Below are 18,660 nucleotides of genomic sequence, written 5' to 3'. Positions count from 1 at the left end.
GGAAAGAATCTCCCAGGAAGAAAAATTAAAACTAGGTGTTTTTCCATAAAGAAAAGTAATTTTTCTCTAAGTTTTATACATTTTTACTACAACCCGTGTTGATACTTCTCATAGGTCTCTCACCCTACCCCAAATGCAAGAACTCAGACCCTGAGTTCACTGGAGAAGATGACAGGGCCAGCAACATCCTCAAAAATGTCTCCATGACATCATGAAGTTGCACAGGGACAGAAGAATCACAGAGAAGGACCAAAAGCCAGACAACTGTGGTTGGAGTCCCTGGTGGCACTGTGGTTGGGCAAGACCATGCTGCTGTCCCTAATGGGCCCAAGGCCGTAGAACAACAAATGTTCATTGTTCACACAAAGTGTTCATCTTGAGGCCCTGCTCCTCCTCCTCCTAACCCATGAACATGGCTCCATCATTTGAAATGTTGTCAATGATCTCTAAAAGAGAAAGTGGGGCACTGGGGCCTTGCATACTAGGTCTGCAATGTGCATGTAACTCCCGCTCACATTTCATTGCTCAAAGCCAGTCTTGTGGCCAAGTCTAACCTCAAAGGAGTGGAGAAGCACAATCCTGCTGCTTGTCCGAGCAAAAGACCTGGCTAACTTGTTGAGCAGCAGTAGCATCCACAGTCATCTGGATTTCTCATTATGTAACATAGCTTTCCTTATAGCTTTAACCAGTTTGAGACAAAGTTTTCTGTTAGTCCCAGCCCCAACCATATTAATTGAGACACCAGAACATACAATCCTGCCCCCCCCTGAAAAAAAGCTTTCTGGCAAAACCATCCTTCAAAAGTGAAGGAGAAATTAAGACATTCTGAGGTAGATAAAAACTGAGAAACTGGGTCAGTAGCAGACCTGCCTTGCTAGAAATGCTGAAGGTGGTCCTTCAGGCTGAAATGAAAAAACAGTAACTCAAATCCACAAGAGAAAATAAAGAGCATTGGAAACAATCATTTCATAAGGTAAAAGTCAGAGACAGTATAGAGTATTTGAGACAGTGTAAATGTATTATGTGTTTATATTTCTTTCTTTCTTTGGTCCTATTTAAAAGCCAATTTCATGAAATAATAATTACAAAGGTGTGTTGAGGGACATGCAATTTCTAAAATGCAATTTCTATGACAGTAACAGCGCAAAAGGCTGGAGACAGTGATATAGAAGCAAATTTTTATATGCTACTATAATTAAATTGGTATTAATCCAAACTAGATTGTTACAAACTAAGATGTCAATTATTGTCCCCAGGATAACTACTAAAATAATAATTCAAAAAATACAATGAAAGATAAATAACAAGGGTAATTAACCTGGTACATGAAAAAGTATATGCTTAATGCAAAAGAATGTAGAATGGAGTAATAAAAGAAAGAGAAGAACATAAAAATAAAACCTCAAAATAACAGACAAATTTTCCATTACCATTCGGCAGATTGGATATTAAAATGATCTAATTTGTAGTCTATTTATAAGAGACATACTTCAGATTCAAAGACACAAATAGGTTGAAAGCAAAAAGATGAAAAAAGGTATACTAGGCAAGCAGTATCCAAAAGAGAAAAGAAACAGCTCTCTAACTCTCAGAGAAAAAAAAACATTAAAACACGAAAGTGTTCCTAGAGACAAAGGAAGAAATTTTATAATGGGAAAAGCTTACATCAGGAAGATATACCAATTATAAACTTATATACACCTACCAACCAAGCCCCAAAATCAATAAAACTGAAACAGATGGAATTGAAAAGAAAAGAAAAGACAATTCAAACATAATAATTGAAGAATCTAATAATAAATACTTTTAAAATGAATCATAAAGAGAACTACTAGGGAGGTGATTTCAAGGAACTAAAAAATTTGAACAACTGCTGTTTCTGGAAAAGATAACATAGATTTTAGGTCCTTGTTTTTCATCATATGAAATTATTATTATTCATCATGGATACATCATAAAATGAATAATTCATATGACAATTCAAAAAATACAGTGAAAAACATCATAAAATGAAGACTTCTTAGAAAATGAAATTTTTAAAAAAATGTGAGAAAACATTTGATAATACTAAATTGACTAATTTTTTAAAAAGAAATCAAATGTACATTAAACTAACAAAGATAAAATAACCTATGTAAATAAAGGTCCTGTCTGTAAGATTTGGGAAATGTACTTTCTAAACATCATCAGCAAATAATTGGTCATAAACCAACAAGATAACAATTAAAAGCCTCCAAACTGAGACAATTCCACAGAGTTAGAAAGAAAAAAAAAAAAACAGAAGGGGCTGGAAGTAGGGCCCAGTAGTAGAGCATTTGCCTAGCAAGCACAAGGCCCTAGGTTTAATTTCTAACACTGAAAAAATAAAAAAGGAAAGAAAGATAACATAGAAAAAAAGAAGCAAATCTGTAACTGAAACTTCAAAGTCCTTCCTGTACTGCTCAGAAACACATTTTTCACCAAGCATCCAATTTAGAGTGAATTTACCCCATACAGACAGAATATTTTCAAAAGAGATGAACAGCTCAACCATGAATTTGAAGAGCTGGGTATCTAAAAAATAAAATCCATTGTGTTTTAGGGGATTTTGGAAAGACCTCTGGCTATTGTCAAATTCAACTTATTTCCCGAGAACAAAAAAGTTTATGATAATAGATTGAGAGTGCTACTGGCTGAAAGGGATTTTTGTGACTAAGAAAAGAACATGCATACATTAGTCAAAAAAAAAAGATATTAAGGAAGAATTGAAACATTTCAAAAAGTATGTCTACACGTTTATGCTTCAATGTGGCATTTGGTAAAGACCTGAGAGAAAGGTTAAATGAATCCACTGGGTGAAGGAGGAACCAAGACCAAGAAATGAGGAGCATCAAGCTGAGAATAATGTTCACACTCCAAGTTCTGGTGCCCCATGCATATCAGAAATCACCGTCCTAGGGGGACATCTCTTATTCCAGAGTCAGGACAAAAGGAGTGGAATCCTTCCATCAGGCCCTCTCCATCTCATCACAGCCAATCCTCCACAAGAGTAAGACAGAACATGTCCTGCTGCTTCTCACACTGGCAGATGCTCAAAACCTTCTTTTGGTCCACCTGTGTGTAGCACCCCTAGCCCGGGCTATTTCTTCTGTAAGAAGAAAGATACTACAAAGAAGTCCTGGGTACTTGTTCATGAGAAGATAGCCCTTTGTCTTTCCCCTTATTCTGAAAATGAGAATGGCCTACCCAGAATGCTCTCCACTGACGGGCGACCCTGATGCAGCATGCCCTGCATGATAATCCAGACCACCCTGAGTGATACTAAGTAATAAACATAAAAGAGTAAAATGCAAAGTGGAGTGGCATAAGAAGAGACTGACAGACCCACGGAATAAGAGAATTGCCAGGACACACCCAGCTCTATTAATAAATAATAAAGGGATACCATAAACCAATGAGAAAATGATGGATTGTTTAATCATTGGTGTACAGAAAGCAGTTCACTATGTAGAGATCCCTATTTAATATAAAGATAGATTCCAGATGAATTAACTATCTGAACATGGGAATTTTAGTACATACTCTTAGAGTAGGAGAACATCCTTGTGGCTTAGGGCATGGGAAAGACTGCTTCCTATAAAGACTGCTTCCTTCTTCTCGTATTAACAAGAAAAAGATGCCAACCCATTAGAAAGTGGGCAATAGACTTAAAGAGATAATTTTCTATGGCAAATTCAAAAGGCTAACACATATGTGAAGAAATGCTGGTTCATTAGTTATCCAGGGAAATGCAAACCACAAGAATGAGATTATACTTTATACCTATTAGTCTTGACAAAATTTTGTAGGTCAGAAAATGCCAAGGGTTTGTGGAAATATAGGGGTTTGTGCTGCTGTGGGAGTGAATCTAGTGAAGGCATTCTGGAGGGTAACTGGTCACATTAAGTCCATGCACACCTTGTGTCCTATCAGTTTATTTCTGGATGTATAGTCCAAATTGATAACTCATCGCTCCATAACCAGATAAATATAATGGTATTCTCTGGTGTGTAGTTTGTACTGGGGAGGAACAGAACTTGATACCAGGAGTACTTCAAATTGCTTAGAATCAATGAACTGGAGACTTATAGAACATGAGTGAATCTTAGATAGAGTATTGGTTTTTAAAAAAGTGAAATAGATAAGTGATAGGATACCATTCACATTAAATCAAATGTATACAAACCCAAGTGACAGTACATCTTTTAGAGCACTGGCAAAGAACCAGACACATATGAAATGTTTAGAATGGTTGTTCACAGCAGAGGTGGAGCGGGCGGAAGGCAGATAAGAATGGGGATAAAAATGAATAGATAAAGCAAGAGAAAATCCTAACAGAGGACAGTGATAATGTGCCATGAAGTGAGGAGTTTGATTCACTTAACTTTAATTAACCTGAGATGTCTTACAAAATTTACTACTATATAAAGGAATCTAGTATATTGCTGATCAGCTCCACACAATTCCTGTAAGGTTTTGAAATCAATGTTTTCATCATTTAAACAAGATAATGTCATCAGCTTACAAAATTACTGAAATTAGATCTATTGTTTTGAGAACTGAACTATATCTCTTTATAAATATACAAAGATGTGGATAATAAAAGGCAATTTAGAAAAGAAAACAAATTTATCAATTCACAGGGCTACATATTATTTGGACCTAATTCATTTGTACCTGTTTACTCACTCATGGAATATTTTCATTGCTCTGTGCTGTGTGTGTGTGTGTGTGTGTGTGTGTGTGTGTGTGTGTGTGTTTCAGTTTGTTTCCTTTTACACTAAAAGTCAATGCATAAGAAGGGATGGTACAGTTCTGCACTGATTGCACAAGCATACGAGCAGCAACAGGGGTCTGGGAATGGAAAGGCTCTGCATGTGCATGAGTGTTGGGGGCATGGTTACTGAGGATTGTACCCAGGGATTTTCTGCCACTGAGCTATATTCTCAGATTCTTTTATTTTTAATTCTGGGACATGGTCCCAATAAGTTTCTGAAGCTGGCCTCAAACTTGCTATCCCCCTTTAGCCTCCAGAGTAACTAGGATTACGGGTGTGCACCTCTGCACCAAGTTTAGAAAGGCATTTTTAAGCACTGAAAAATAACCAGCATTTTGTGGGACTATGACAAGTCTAGCCACCTGTGTAATATTGTGAAATTGTTTTTAGCAGTGGGATAAGAGGAACCAGCCACAATGACTCACAGATGTTGCTCTGGCATTTCAGATGATCTGGGCTTTGTAGCCAAATAAAAAGCAGAGCTAAACTCACAAGAGATTCTGGAAGGTAGAGGGTTGGGGACAAAAAAAAAAAAAGTGGGGCTCAGAGCCAGACAAGTACTGCAATATTTTGGGTTATCTATGGAAGCCCACATCACAAAATTAAAATCCCTACCTTTCTTCATTGTGACATCTATTTTCTTTCATCCTCCCACCAAAAGGGCAAACAATAGCAGAAATAGAACATCTACCACCACCACAACAAAAACTAATTAAGATCTCTTTTCCTTCCATATCCCTTCTCAAGATCTTCCAGCTAGCCCAACCCACTTCCCTGCCTTTGAAGGCACGGACACACAGACCACTACTTCCTGGTTGCGTCAACATTTTTCATCTCTGTAGCACATGAAATTTTTTTCCTATGGAAAAATTGTGCACAGACAAGGAATTTTAAAAGATGTAAGAGTTGCCCAAGGATGTCTTAATCTAAACAAACTTTTATCTTAAGAAATCTTCAGACATTAAAAAGGAGCTATCAGAAGAAGGTCAAAATGGAGATTGAAAGAAATTTAAGCAATCAGACTGAAGGATAGAATTCCATGAGTAAACCAGGCACCTTGCCTCAGGCCAATCCTTCCCCTACTTGGGAGGCCGAGGCAGGAAAATTACAAGCTGGCGGCCAGCCTGAGTAATTTAAGGAGATCCTGTCTCAAAATAAAAAAAGGTTGGAGATGTGACTTAGTGATGGAGTACTTGCCTAATATGCCCAAGGCTCTAGGTTCCATTCCTAGTACCAGAAAATACAATTCCGTGAGGTAAATTCAAAGTATGGGAGTCTCTCACTCCCACTATTCTCGGTGCTTATAAATTTGCTTTAATCACCAGGGAGGGTACAAAATACATGGTTTCTGTAATATTTCAGTATAGATTATTTTCCATCCTTTAATGTTTTTGGCTTTGTAGAACATGAGATCATAAACAGGCTACAGCATGAAAGAATCAGCAATTTGCAGCTCCATTTTTAAAGGAGGGAAAGTAAATCCTTCCAATTGTATTTGTTTGCCAGGAAAAATGTTGTCTCTCTAGATCTGAAAAAAAGGCTAATTGCTATTTTTAGCTCAGCGGACAGGAAGGTACAAACTAAATTCTATTGCAACTTAACATCTAACCCTGATATATTCAATTCCTTGTTCTTTTTGAAGCAAAGACCCCTACATGGGTCTCAGCAGGATTCATCCTAGGATTTAGGCTCATCTGGAGGACTAGAAGGGGCAAACTAGAAAGTCTACAGCTCCTTGGGTGTTTTAAGAAGGAACAGAGTGTAAAAACTGGTTCAAAGATGATGGATGTATCAACAAAAGAGAAGATTCTGGACCAGCAGGAAGGGGAAGGCCAGCATGAATTTCTGTGCCAACGCATGTGACCCATTGCCTCCCTAGATCCTAAGACTCAAGACCACCTGACCTCTACAATGCTTGAGTATTAAAACTTGCTGATGCAGTAAGGTTGTCAAGAAGATGCAGTGTGTTACAGAAGGATAGGGTGGGAAATCATTTCAGGTCCCAGAACTCACGGGCTAGTTCATATTCTTTGAAGGCTGTAACAAAAGGACTATGAGATCTTCAATAGTATTCTTGCTAAAAACTGTTTTTGACACTTCTCTTTTAGAAATATGACTTACATTCTTAACCACACAAACCATTGTTTTTAATAGGTTCCTGACCACACCTCAAATTTTAAAAGTTCTCTAATTTTGCTGCAATGATTTTAAATGCTAATTTCTTCTTATTATTCCTTAATCAACCAATGAGTCAAAGTTGTCAGAACATTTAAGGATTCAATCTTACTTTTATCTGGACAATTTTAATTTCATCAAATCTTATATCAGCAAGAGATTTCCTTGTCTGGCCTCTTCGGTGTCCAAATTTGCACTTATTTTTTATTACTTGTTCATCATCTTCTATGGGTCTTCGGACATATTTAAAACGATCTTTGAGGGCTCGTTTCCATAAAAACTGCATAAAATAACAAAGCAAGCCAGTTAATCCTAGGAGCTTAGAATAATTCCATATAAACAATAAAATATTCGCCTGTGATTCTTGAGCTTGAAATTATTTTTATATCACAGTAAAAGAAGTGATGTACCTATTCTTTGATTTATCCTAACAATAGTCTTGTGACATTGCAATACAAATTATAATCCTTTAATTATAGCTAAGGAAATAGAATCAGAGAAAAAACTATTTCCTTAGGAGCAAATGGGGATGTCACTGAGATAACATTAGACAAGTGTTTGGCTTTTGGATCTTGCCATTCCTGGTTTTATGGCTCAAGTTCCAATAAGAGTCTTCTCTGCCCTTCAGAAAGCACTGTGACCTATGTTGGGAAGACCCAGGTTTGAGTATTAGCTCTAATACAAATGACCTTCAACAATTAAACCCCTGTAGCTTTTGTTCTTTGACTATAAAATGGAACAATAAGAGCTGTCCTCAACTGTACTGGGTTTTTAAAAAACATTTTTAATTGTAGATGGACACAATATATTTATTATTTATTTATTTAGTGCTGAGGATTGAACCCAGTGCCTCACATGTGCTAGGCAAATGCTCTACCACTGAGCCACACCCCCAGCCCCTGTACTGGGGTTTTAAGAGAATCAAGTGTATAGCTACTCATTGAAGGTATTTATAAACTGCTGATCATAAAACCCTGGGATAGACTGGCCAGGAGAGCTGCAGGCTGAAGTTGGGGCTGGCTTCAGTGCAGATTGGGTTCCTGGGCACATGTGCATCAGAGATGTTTATTACCTCTCACAGGCCTGTGGTCTCTGCTGTGGCTGACATACAATAGCAGAGAAATAATAGAAGGCTTATATTTCTCTTCGCCCTGAAATATAAACTAGAACAAATAATTTGTTTCTCATACTTCCTACAGTTCTGAAGGGCCTCTACACCTGCTAAACCTGGCAGAAGTTATTATTGCAATCAACTGCTAGGACATTGTTGAATTGCCAGATTCTTTTTCTTAGATTCTCCCATCTCTCCTTATTAATTGGTAAGAAGAGAAAAAGAACCAACTGAGTACAATTAATGAGTATTCAATCAATGATATTTACTGAGCATAGATACCTTTGGTGGACAGACTCAGTAAAAAATATTTGTCGTATAGCATAATCATCCCTTTTCTCTACACTTTTCCAACTAGAAGACATGAAAGTTCTACATTGATACAGTTCTCCTAATCACTCTGAAATTTTTTTTAAAAAAGAAATCCTGAAATTATGGGCCTGTTGTGACACATGAAGTAGACCACAACATCAAAGCAGATCTTTGTTCAATATTTTAAATCCAAAATATAATCATTAGAAAACATTTGGACAAACACAGAATGTAGACCATCTGACACAACAAGTGAACTACATTTGACCAAAAAGTAAATGTCAGTAAAGACAAAAATGGTTAGAAAGACTGTCCTAGGCAAAATTAAATAAGTATAATAGCCATATGCAATGCATAATCCATGATTAGGTTTTATAGCAAAAAATAATGTACTTTAAAAATATTTTTGAATAATTAGAGAAATAGCAATACAGATTACATGTGATATTACACAATTATTTTAATTTTCTTGGGTGCAAATTGCATAGTGGTTATGTAGAGAATTGTTCTTATACTTTTAAGATATACACTAAAGTATTTAGAAATCACATCTGTAACTTGCTTTTAAATGTTCATCTAAAACAAACATGAGAGAAGAATCGAAAGTGTGGCAAAATGTTAATAGCTAATGAACCGAGATCAGTTTTTCTTATTTTTTTTCTCCCAGTACTATGGATTGAGCCCAGGGATGCCATTAAATATGCTAAAATGCACAGGGCCAGACGACAACTCCCACCACAAAAATTATCCAGCACTAAGCATTAATAATGTGAAGGCTGAGAAGCCTTGATTTAGTTGAAGGGTATATGGTATCACCACAGCATTCTAATTATGTGCAAATATGAAATTTTTCAAAATGAAAAGTTGAAAATAAAATTAGCCCTAAAAGTAATCAAGTGCCTACTTTCTCCCCACCCCCTCTACACAAACGTTCTTAAAATTTTTCTATACTTTGCAATGTAACACTTGTGGGGAGAATTTGAGTAAGCACCCATCCATATATTCTGTATTTCTATACTTCTAAGTGTGAAAATAGTGGCCACAACCTGCTAAGCAATTTTCCTTGTCTCTTTCTCAGTTAACCATCTTTAGTTAATGCCACTGGGAACAGACGTGGGTAAAATGCACTTCAGAGCAAAGTAAGCACTGTTTATTACTCTGTGCATGTCTCACTTTGATAACCATAAAAGTAAAGGTCAAAATGTAATTGGAGAGATATGGATTTGTTTATATATGTGCAAAGATTCTCTGGAAGGAATCTTTAATAACATTGGTTCCTTCTGGATAGGATAGCTAAGTGGCTGGAAAACTGGGGTAGGGACTATTCTATCTTTTTGAAACTTTTGAATTTTGAACTAGGTAAATGTATAATTTATTCAAAAAGAAAATTTAAATTATTTTAAAAATTCAACCATAGTCATCTCTTGGTATCCACAGAAGATTGGTTCAGTAGCCTGTGGCAGACACCAAAATCTATAGGTAATCAAGTCTCATATAAAATGACATAAGTATTTGCATATAATCTACACACATCCTCCACTACTTTAAATCATCTCTGCATTACTTGTAATACCTGTTCCACTATAAATGCCACGTAAACAATTGTTTTATTGTATTGTTCAGGGAATAATGACAAGAGAAAAAGTCTGTACCTGTTCAGTACAGATACAACCATCATAAGCCTAATTACAAAGCACAGTATTCAAGGTTTGTTGAATCCCAGGAGGTGAAATCTGAACGTGGGGGGCTGACTGTATTTCTATACACAGTAGTACTGATATCGATACTAATTCAAGATATAGTTCCTGTATCTTGAATGTCAAAGGAATGCTGAGATTTGATTTTGTCAACCATATTGCAATGACTACAATGTTGAGACCCCAGGTTTTGATGCATTATATATATTTTTTTATTTTAGAGAAACTTTGGTAACTTTATAGTGTGTTTTATAGGTAGAAGCATATTTTAGAAAAGATGGAATCCTAGAAGCAAGGATTCCTGAATTCTAGTCTTGGCTTTACAATTTTACAGTTTCTAGATGGCTAGTAAAATATGTTTAAGATCTTTTCTCATTCCAGAAAGTCTATGATTTTATTCATTTATAATGAAACACATTCTGAAAATATGAAATGAAAGGAAGGAAGAAAGAGATGGAGGGAGGAGAGGAAGGAAGGGGGATAGAGAGAGAAAGCAAAGTAAACATTCAAGCAAGCAAGCAAAGGCCTTAAATGATGTTGGCATGTATCTTTTTTGTTCAATTTGAAACTAATTGCTTAAACCCTACCCTATGTCTTTAAGAAAGCACAACAACAACAACAACAAAAAAGTACTTTCTGACAACCCAGACATGGTAAGATACAGGAAGACATATATCTTACTTAGCTATGATTACCACTGTATATACACATGTCATATAGAAATACAGGGATAGTAGTAGGTTTTTATGTACGCAGAACTGTATTTCCCTATGATTGTTTATTAAATCATATACCGCTAGTGCATATCATAAACACTCAACCTTTTATTATAGTCTAAATATTTTTAAGAGTATAATCCACTAGGACGAAGTATTTTTATACTGTTGTACAACAAAGATAGATCTCAGTCTTTCAAATTCAAGAAATAGGCAGATCCAGACAGTTGGATTTGTACTGAGCAGCTGTTCTCAACCCTGGATATACATTAGAATAATTTGGGGGACTTTAAAAATTACTCATGTCAGGGCGACATCCTCAGAGCCATTAAATCAAAAATCTCTGGGTCTCCTGAGGTGCAGTCAGAGTTTAGAACTGCTGCCCATATATCTTGGGGTGTCAAGACACTCAGTTGTGAAAGGGCAGGTGAGATAGGCAAGCAAGACCTCCAACCAGACAACTTCCCCACTGGCTCTAATCAGAGGGCAAGAGACAATTGGTTGATGACAGCCATGACACATGTCATCTCCTCTCCTTCCTAGAGGGTCACATGGGAGCTCCCAGACTGCTTTACGAGAAGGACAGAAAGATGATGAAGGGCAGACAAAGGAACACTGGTGAGGCAGAGACAGAGAAGTTATCACAGGGAGGTAACAGAGGAGAGGAGGAAGAGAATAAAAGAAAGAAAGAAGTAGGGACAGTCAGAAAGAGAGAGAACCAAAGGGGGAAGAATATCAGAAGCTAAGTGGACAATACAGACTATTATCTTAAGATGGACTCAGATGAACAGGATGGTAGTGCCATGTCATTACTTACAAAGCCACAGCCATCCTCGTCCAGGAAGGGGTGGGCGTGCAGCAGGGCGTTGACCACATCATTGTATTGCTGTGTGGTGGGATACCTGTTCATAACAGGGAGATAGCTTTCATTTCTAGCAGTCCATATTCAAGAGGAGTCTAAATTGCACTGACTCCTCTTCAAATCTTTCTATAGAACAAAATAGACACTCAATTGTTGGCATGTTAGACTTAATGCCGTATGTCACTCAAAATCTGAAGAGACCTTATTGCAAGTGAGTTCTACACTACTCCAAGGCAGACCCTCCCCCAAACCAGCAAGTTTTCCCTGTTGTCACTTACAGTGAGCCTTCCAGATACTTAGTCATGTCGGCCTGGAGAAACTCAATGATCCTTATCCTCATGCTGTGATCTGGACATTTCTGCTCTGCTAACATGCATTTGACATCATAGGGAAACTCTGGCAAAATGTAGGATTTGGTCCACTGTAATGCTTTATTCCTTGCTAGAACATGTTTCATATTTCTTCTGTGAAATGAAAACACACAAGAAATGAAATTCTAATCCAAACATATATGCCATTTATTAGTTCTCTACACCCTGAGAACTAATGCTTTAAACAAACTTCCTGAAGCCTAAATATATAAAGTCATAAATTCATCATATATCCATTCATCTATCCACAAATTCTGGAAGTCTCTCTTTTCTTTGCCTTTACACACACATAAGTACTTGTCGTTCTGGAAAAATGTGTCATAATAACATAGATTTTAGAGAAAAGCCTGAAGTTGGAAAGAATGTTAACCCATATATTTTGAAGAGGTAACAGGTAAAGCATAGCTCAAAACTGAACAAGATATCTAGCAGAAAGAAAAGAAGTTGCAATTCAGTAAAGTAAATGAAACCCACAATAAATTAGTCTTCACACCCAAATAAGAAAATTCTAATTACTCCTTCATCATTTATAGTGAAATACAAGGTCCACTTAATTTAGTTGGTCTTTGGCCATCTTAATAAGATAAACTTAGTTTTTTTTTTTAGTTAAAAAATAAGTGTATCAGAGATATTCTGATTCCATTCACATGACAGCTCTACAAAACAGGACACAAAATTATAACTACAGAAAACAGATCAGTGGTTGCCTGAGGCTAAGGATGGCCCAAATGGATTGTGACAATGGTTGCGTGGCCACCTAAATTGATGGAAACTAACTGTCTGTCCCCTTTAAATGGGTGAATTTTATGTTATGGAAATTAAACATCGATTAGGCTGTTTATAAAATCAAATATCAGAACCACTTTAAAACCTTATAGTGAGTGGGTGATCTTTGAGTGGGTATAAAGAAGAATCTAAAGTAAAATTTCTAAGCAGCAGTTAATCAAAAGCACTAGAACACTGTCAACCTATTCCATTAATAAGATGGATTGGGATGGAAGGGACGGCGTAGTCGCACGCCAAGTTGAAGACAACAGAGAAATTTCTTAAATTAGCCTAAGTAGGTTACTTTTCTAATGATGATGGAGTTCTTAGAAGTTCAAACAAAATCCAGATGAGCTTTGAAAAGTCAGGCTTCTTTGAGCATTTTAGGTCACCCTTTGTAAGAACACAGGAGTTATAATGGACTATGGGGAATGAAGCAAGCAGGACAAAACACCTTCATCTGTTTTCATGGTAAGTTCCTTTGGCCTTCTCCTGGTTGGCAGTTACTATATCAGTGGTGGAAAAAAAAATCCTAAAAAAAAGCACATAAGTAATTTAATCCTGGATTTATAACAGCAACAGATAATTCTCAGACATAAATCTCTGCTTCAGTCCAAACTATTTGCCAGTGTATTTCTCTCATTTCATTCGTTCATTCAACCAATGTGCATCAGGAGTCTACTATGTGGCAGCTACTCTCCTACAGGCCATTTTCAACTACACATTTATTATTTTTTTCCTTATTTTTTTCTTCCATGGCCAAATTATCTCTCCCTTATCTGTGAGACCAAGGGTTATAAAATAAAGGCAAGTTTTGTTGGCTATGTTTCGTGCCTTCCCTGGAGTTTAAAAAGGTGATTTAACTAGGCAGATGTTGAACTTGGTTTAGTATGTTTCAGTGTCTATATCCTTTTCCCCAGTGGATTTCAAGCAGCTAAGCTAGTTGCAAGCTTATTTTAGGCTTTGAGGTTACTTTCACTCACTTCACACCATATAATAGGTATCTTTGATATTCTGATATTATAAAATAGGGCTTGGTACAATTTTTATCTGTTATATATATATTTTTCTGTAAGTATTTTCAACATTATGATAGGAACTATAATACATGGGATTATTTCTACTGAACACCTAGAATGTAGCTAGAAACACATAATCTATTGAAAACAGATACTTTCATTATGCTCCAGATGAGTTACTAGACACAGAGGCATTGAATTTTCCTTTTCTTTACATTAAAACAATGTAACAATATTCTGAAAAGTGGCTATAGTCCAAACTATGCCAACTAATATAAGTCAAAATGAGAATTATACAATAAAGGTGACTCATAAAACTAATAATACATTCTGATTTGGAAGCAGATAAACTGTAGGCGTAATCATTTTCATCTGTAAAATTTAATTTGCATTGGAATTTTTAAAAAATCCTTTACTGTGTTGTTAAAATTATTCATAATATCCTTAAAAAGTTAGAGTTGGGCAGAGTACCAACAGAAGTCACTCTAAAATAAGAGCAAGGGCAGAAAGCACTCTCAAATTCAGAGGACATTAATGTTTCTGCTCCCACCTCAAAGCCAGAGTCTTTGGAAAAAATCACCACCACAAAACCACAGATCTCTAATTCAGTGAATTTCAATATTGGGTGCACAATAAAGTCAACGGGAAAGCTTTGAAAACATGTTAATTCCTAGGACTGACCCCAGTCTAAATGAATCAGTCTACTACTTACTAAACACTCAGTTTATATGAGTAATAAAAGTTTATATCCTAAATCAAATAAAACTTAAGAGTTAAGCTGACAATTTGATAATTGGCAGTATCGTTATCACATTTAAAACATTTTATTGACTATTGACAAATGATTATGTATTTATGGGGTCAAAGTGAAGCTCTACGATATATCTATACATAATATGCAACTATTGAATCAAGCTAATATATTTGTCACCTCAGATTCTTACCATTATTTCTCCTTTCTAACTGAATGAAGCATTATACCCTTTGATCATGCCTCAATGTTTAAAAAGAATGATGGGGGTTTTCATGAAAAGTTCAATGTTGACTCTCCAACTTTGTCTTACTATAAAAAGAGTAAACAATCATTTGATTTTTTCTGCTCCAAAAGAGCAAACAGTATGATCCAGTGGGGGTTCTCAAAGGATAAGGAACATGGTCCTGTTAAGAAGCAGGTCTAGTTGAGTGCCAACTCACTCAGGAAAAATATGAATGCACAAAAGAACACAAGTTGAGTGATGGCAGGGAGCAGAAGAGACTCAGATGTTACTTGAGAGAAGAGCTATATTTTTACATTGTGCATGCAACATTGCTTAATAAAGTGATATGTAATGATTTTTGCTGCAGGAATGAATGAGGTAAGCTGGAAGGCATAGGTTACCCAGCAGGCTTTATTTTCTCTGGCAGTTTTGGACATTTTAGGGTTTCTTAACTGCATTCACTATCCCAGTAATCCAACTCCCTATTTAAACCCTAAATATGTCCCTCATATCAGCCCCATCCTGCTCTGACTTAAGCTCTTATCTCAGTCTCTTCAAAATCACTTTAATGAGATTGCATCCTCAAAAGTCAATAATGATTTCCTAGTTTACAAACATAGGGACTTTGACTGTGGCCCTCTTCAAGACCTTCCTTATTGGGCTTATCCCTGTTGACCATTTCCTCAGAACCCTCTCTTTCTCACAACTCTTTTTTTCTCCCTTGACACTATTTTACTTTCCTGTTTCTCTTCCTATCTTTCTGACAACTTCTTCATTTGCTAATTTATTCCTCCTTCACATTCTCCGGGAGTTTACAGGTGGTTTTTGTCCTTGTTCCTTAATCCTCTGTATTGAACTATGCTTTCTCCCTCAGAGAAGTCATCCAGTGCCACAGCATCAGCTCTGACTCTTCTTCATTGGTGGATTATAAATCGGTCCCCAATATTCTTCTTTCCATGTTCCACTGCAAATCTCTAACAACTTGTAACTTGTTCCTCTCATATGTAAATATCCAAAATAATCCATGATCTTTTTTTGCTTTGAGCAAGATTCTCCTTTGTCATGAACTAAGTTGTGTCCTCCTCCTTTCCAAATTCTATATTGCAGCTGTAATCCTTGATGTGACTGTATTTTTAGATAGACCTTCATGGAAAAGGGGTTAAATGAAGTCATGAAGGTTAAATGATGGTTACTATCTTTATAAGAAGACACACCAGAAAAATTTTTCTCTCAATGCCACGTGAGGACACAGAGGGAAGGTGGCTGTCTGCAAGCCAGGAAGAGGATCCTTATCCCAAACTGAACTGGTCAGCACTTTAACCTCAGACTTACAGCCTTCAGAACTCTGACACATAAATTTCTATTCGTAAGTCACCCAGTCTATGGTATTGTGCTATGGCAGCCTGAGCTGACCTACACTACACTTCAATTTCCTTGGTTTTATTTATTTTTTAACTAATAGCAACTCAGCCTTAATATCTTGACTTTTTTCTTGTCTTTGTTTCTCACACCTAGATGTCATGAAAAATTCTGTACATTTTATCTCTTATATTTGTGTACTTCTTACTGGGTTTCATGCTCCTACACTAAGACAAACATTCATCTCACAATTTCAGCAGTCTACTAGGTGAGCTCTGTTTCTAGAGTGGTCTACAAAGCTCACAGTGGACCAACTATTCCACACATATTAATAATAAATATTGACATATTTTAAAAAAACTGAAAACATTGAAGATTGAAAAGATGTAAGATCCTAAAGACAATACTACACTTCAAAGAGGAAAATATTGAGTGTTTCCCCTATTAAAGCTTTGAGCCTGAGAGCAGACCTCACGCAGACCTGCTAAAACTCTAATAGAAAGCTTGGAGTTTTTATGAGTGACTACACTAGTGACAGCATTCAGGACAATCAACTTGTGGAAAAGTGGAGGAAAATCAGAGAATTGCAGAAAAGAAAAAGTTAATGAAGTTAACCTCAAAATTTTGCATATAAATTGTTCAGTCTTAGAATGATCCTGAACCACACATGTACATATTCCAATCAAAGATAAAAGAATTAAACAGATTTAATTGACATCTCAGAGAAATTTTTTGTTTTAAAGTCCAATCAATTTTACTGTTTGTTAAAACAAACAATGTTCTTTGGGTGAATAGGACTTATTCAAATATCTGCACATTGCAATACTCACAATGTCCAGTACACAATCTAAAATTAAGTAACACACTAAAATACAAAAACAAACAAAAAATTGTGACCCATTCTCTAGAGTAAAGATGAGCAATAGTGTGTGATGTTGAGATGATCCAGATGTTGGCAAGAATTTCAAAGTAACTAATTTAACAGTGTTCCGTGATTCAAAGAAAAACATGCTAGAATGATTGAAATGGTAGGAAATTTTGGCAGAGAGACAGAAGTTATTTAAAAAAAATAGAGTAGAATGGAGCATAAAGAAGAAATGGTCAATGAATTTAAAGAAACATCAATAGAAATAATCTAATTTGTAAAGAGAAATGAAAATAAAAAATTAAAAAAATGGTCCATTTTTTCCAATTCCAATTTCATAAAATTTATCCCCCTACATAGACATAAAAACTTTTCCTCTCTGAAATGTTATCCAATTTTATACAAACATTGATCTCATCATGTTAGTCAGTGGAGGGGCCAGGCAGAACTGGCCATTGACTTCCCAGGCCAGCCACTCAAGACATAGTCCAGGGTCCCAGTAAAATAAACCTGTCCTACTTGATATTGTAACTATTCTGGAGAGAAAGAAGCATCTTGAGTTCTGGGTGCAGGACTCCTGGTCGGACTGAGTAACCAAGGTAAGTTATGTCAACTCGGAGCTGGTTACTGTGAGATCTGGCTGGCTAAAAAAATCTGAGAACACTTTTCAGAAGTAATATTTCTCTGTAACCTGCCAGCCTCTATAGAGAGTTTCCTTCTCCACCTGGGTAGCTTTGTGATGATGGTAAAATGGATTCCAGGGGATTCCTAGGAGGCATATCCATAGATAAGTGTCTCTAAAGAGAAGGCAAACACAAAGTACAAAGAACATAAGGAGCTGAAAAAGAAGCATCATTGATGTAAATTTGACTATTTGGGGCCTTTCACATTTGCCCTGATCATATGAAACATTTTTCCCTGATTTGAAGAACACCTGGACTATCACTTAAACTTGTCTTCTGAAGAAGTTTACTCAAAAGGACAATCCACTAGTTGTCTGTCTTACTCCTATGACTGGAGTCTATAAAGACAGCTGAGCTGTCTCTAGACTCCTCATGTATGAGCCATATGCAGACCAAATATTGAAGAATCCAGCATTTCTACATACTATTCCTTATTCTGCTAATGAATTTCAAATACTACTTGGAGGTACTGAAAGAGTACTGGGAACCAATGTGGAAATATAACTTCAAATTTTAAAGTCCAATAATTTAAAGACCAAGTGTATGAGAGAGATATAAATTCACATTCACTACTTGACCATACCAGATATCTGCCTTTTGTAATTCTTCATATGCAAAATGCATGATATTCTTCCAATTATCATAGGCATGATAATCTAGTTTCCTGACAACATATTCCATATGCTAAGTGACATTGATTCCGACAGACACTGTGTGGTGAACATGGCAGGTAGATCATCTGCAACCCAGTTTACTATATAAATCACTGTGACCAACAGCATCTTTAGTAACTCGTCTCCCTGAGAGTTGAGTTATTGCTTCCTATTTATGAGAGCAATTCTGAGCCAGGCCCATCCTTTATTTATCATCCCTTTGGGTTTCTGGGACTTTCCAGGAAGAGAAAAATAACTATGATTTGTTACATGTTTAGATGTAAAAAATCATATTTGAAA

General features: G+C 36.3%; 1 protein-coding gene across 1 annotated transcript in view; it reads right to left on the bottom strand.

The window, feature by feature from the left end:
- Window positions 1-18,660, bottom strand: part of Samd3 (sterile alpha motif domain containing 3) — a 47,551-nt gene that overhangs the window by 16,007 nt on the left and 12,884 nt on the right. Inside the window, exons 4-6 of the mRNA XM_005340349.4 lie at window positions 11,947-12,132; window positions 11,624-11,708; window positions 7,083-7,250 (exon numbers count right to left, since the gene is read on the bottom strand). Of these exons, the coding sequence (XP_005340406.1) occupies window positions 7,083-7,250; window positions 11,624-11,708; window positions 11,947-12,132 (439 nt within the window). The remainder of the gene's footprint in view (window positions 1-7,082; window positions 7,251-11,623; window positions 11,709-11,946; window positions 12,133-18,660) is intronic.

This window comes from Ictidomys tridecemlineatus, chromosome 8 (genome assembly GCF_052094955.1).
Source record: "Ictidomys tridecemlineatus isolate mIctTri1 chromosome 8, mIctTri1.hap1, whole genome shotgun sequence".
NCBI classification, from domain to species: Eukaryota; Metazoa; Chordata; class Mammalia; order Rodentia; family Sciuridae; genus Ictidomys; species Ictidomys tridecemlineatus.
The sequence above is the reverse complement of the archived record's forward strand: the minus strand, read 5'-3'. Positions and strand labels throughout refer to the sequence as shown.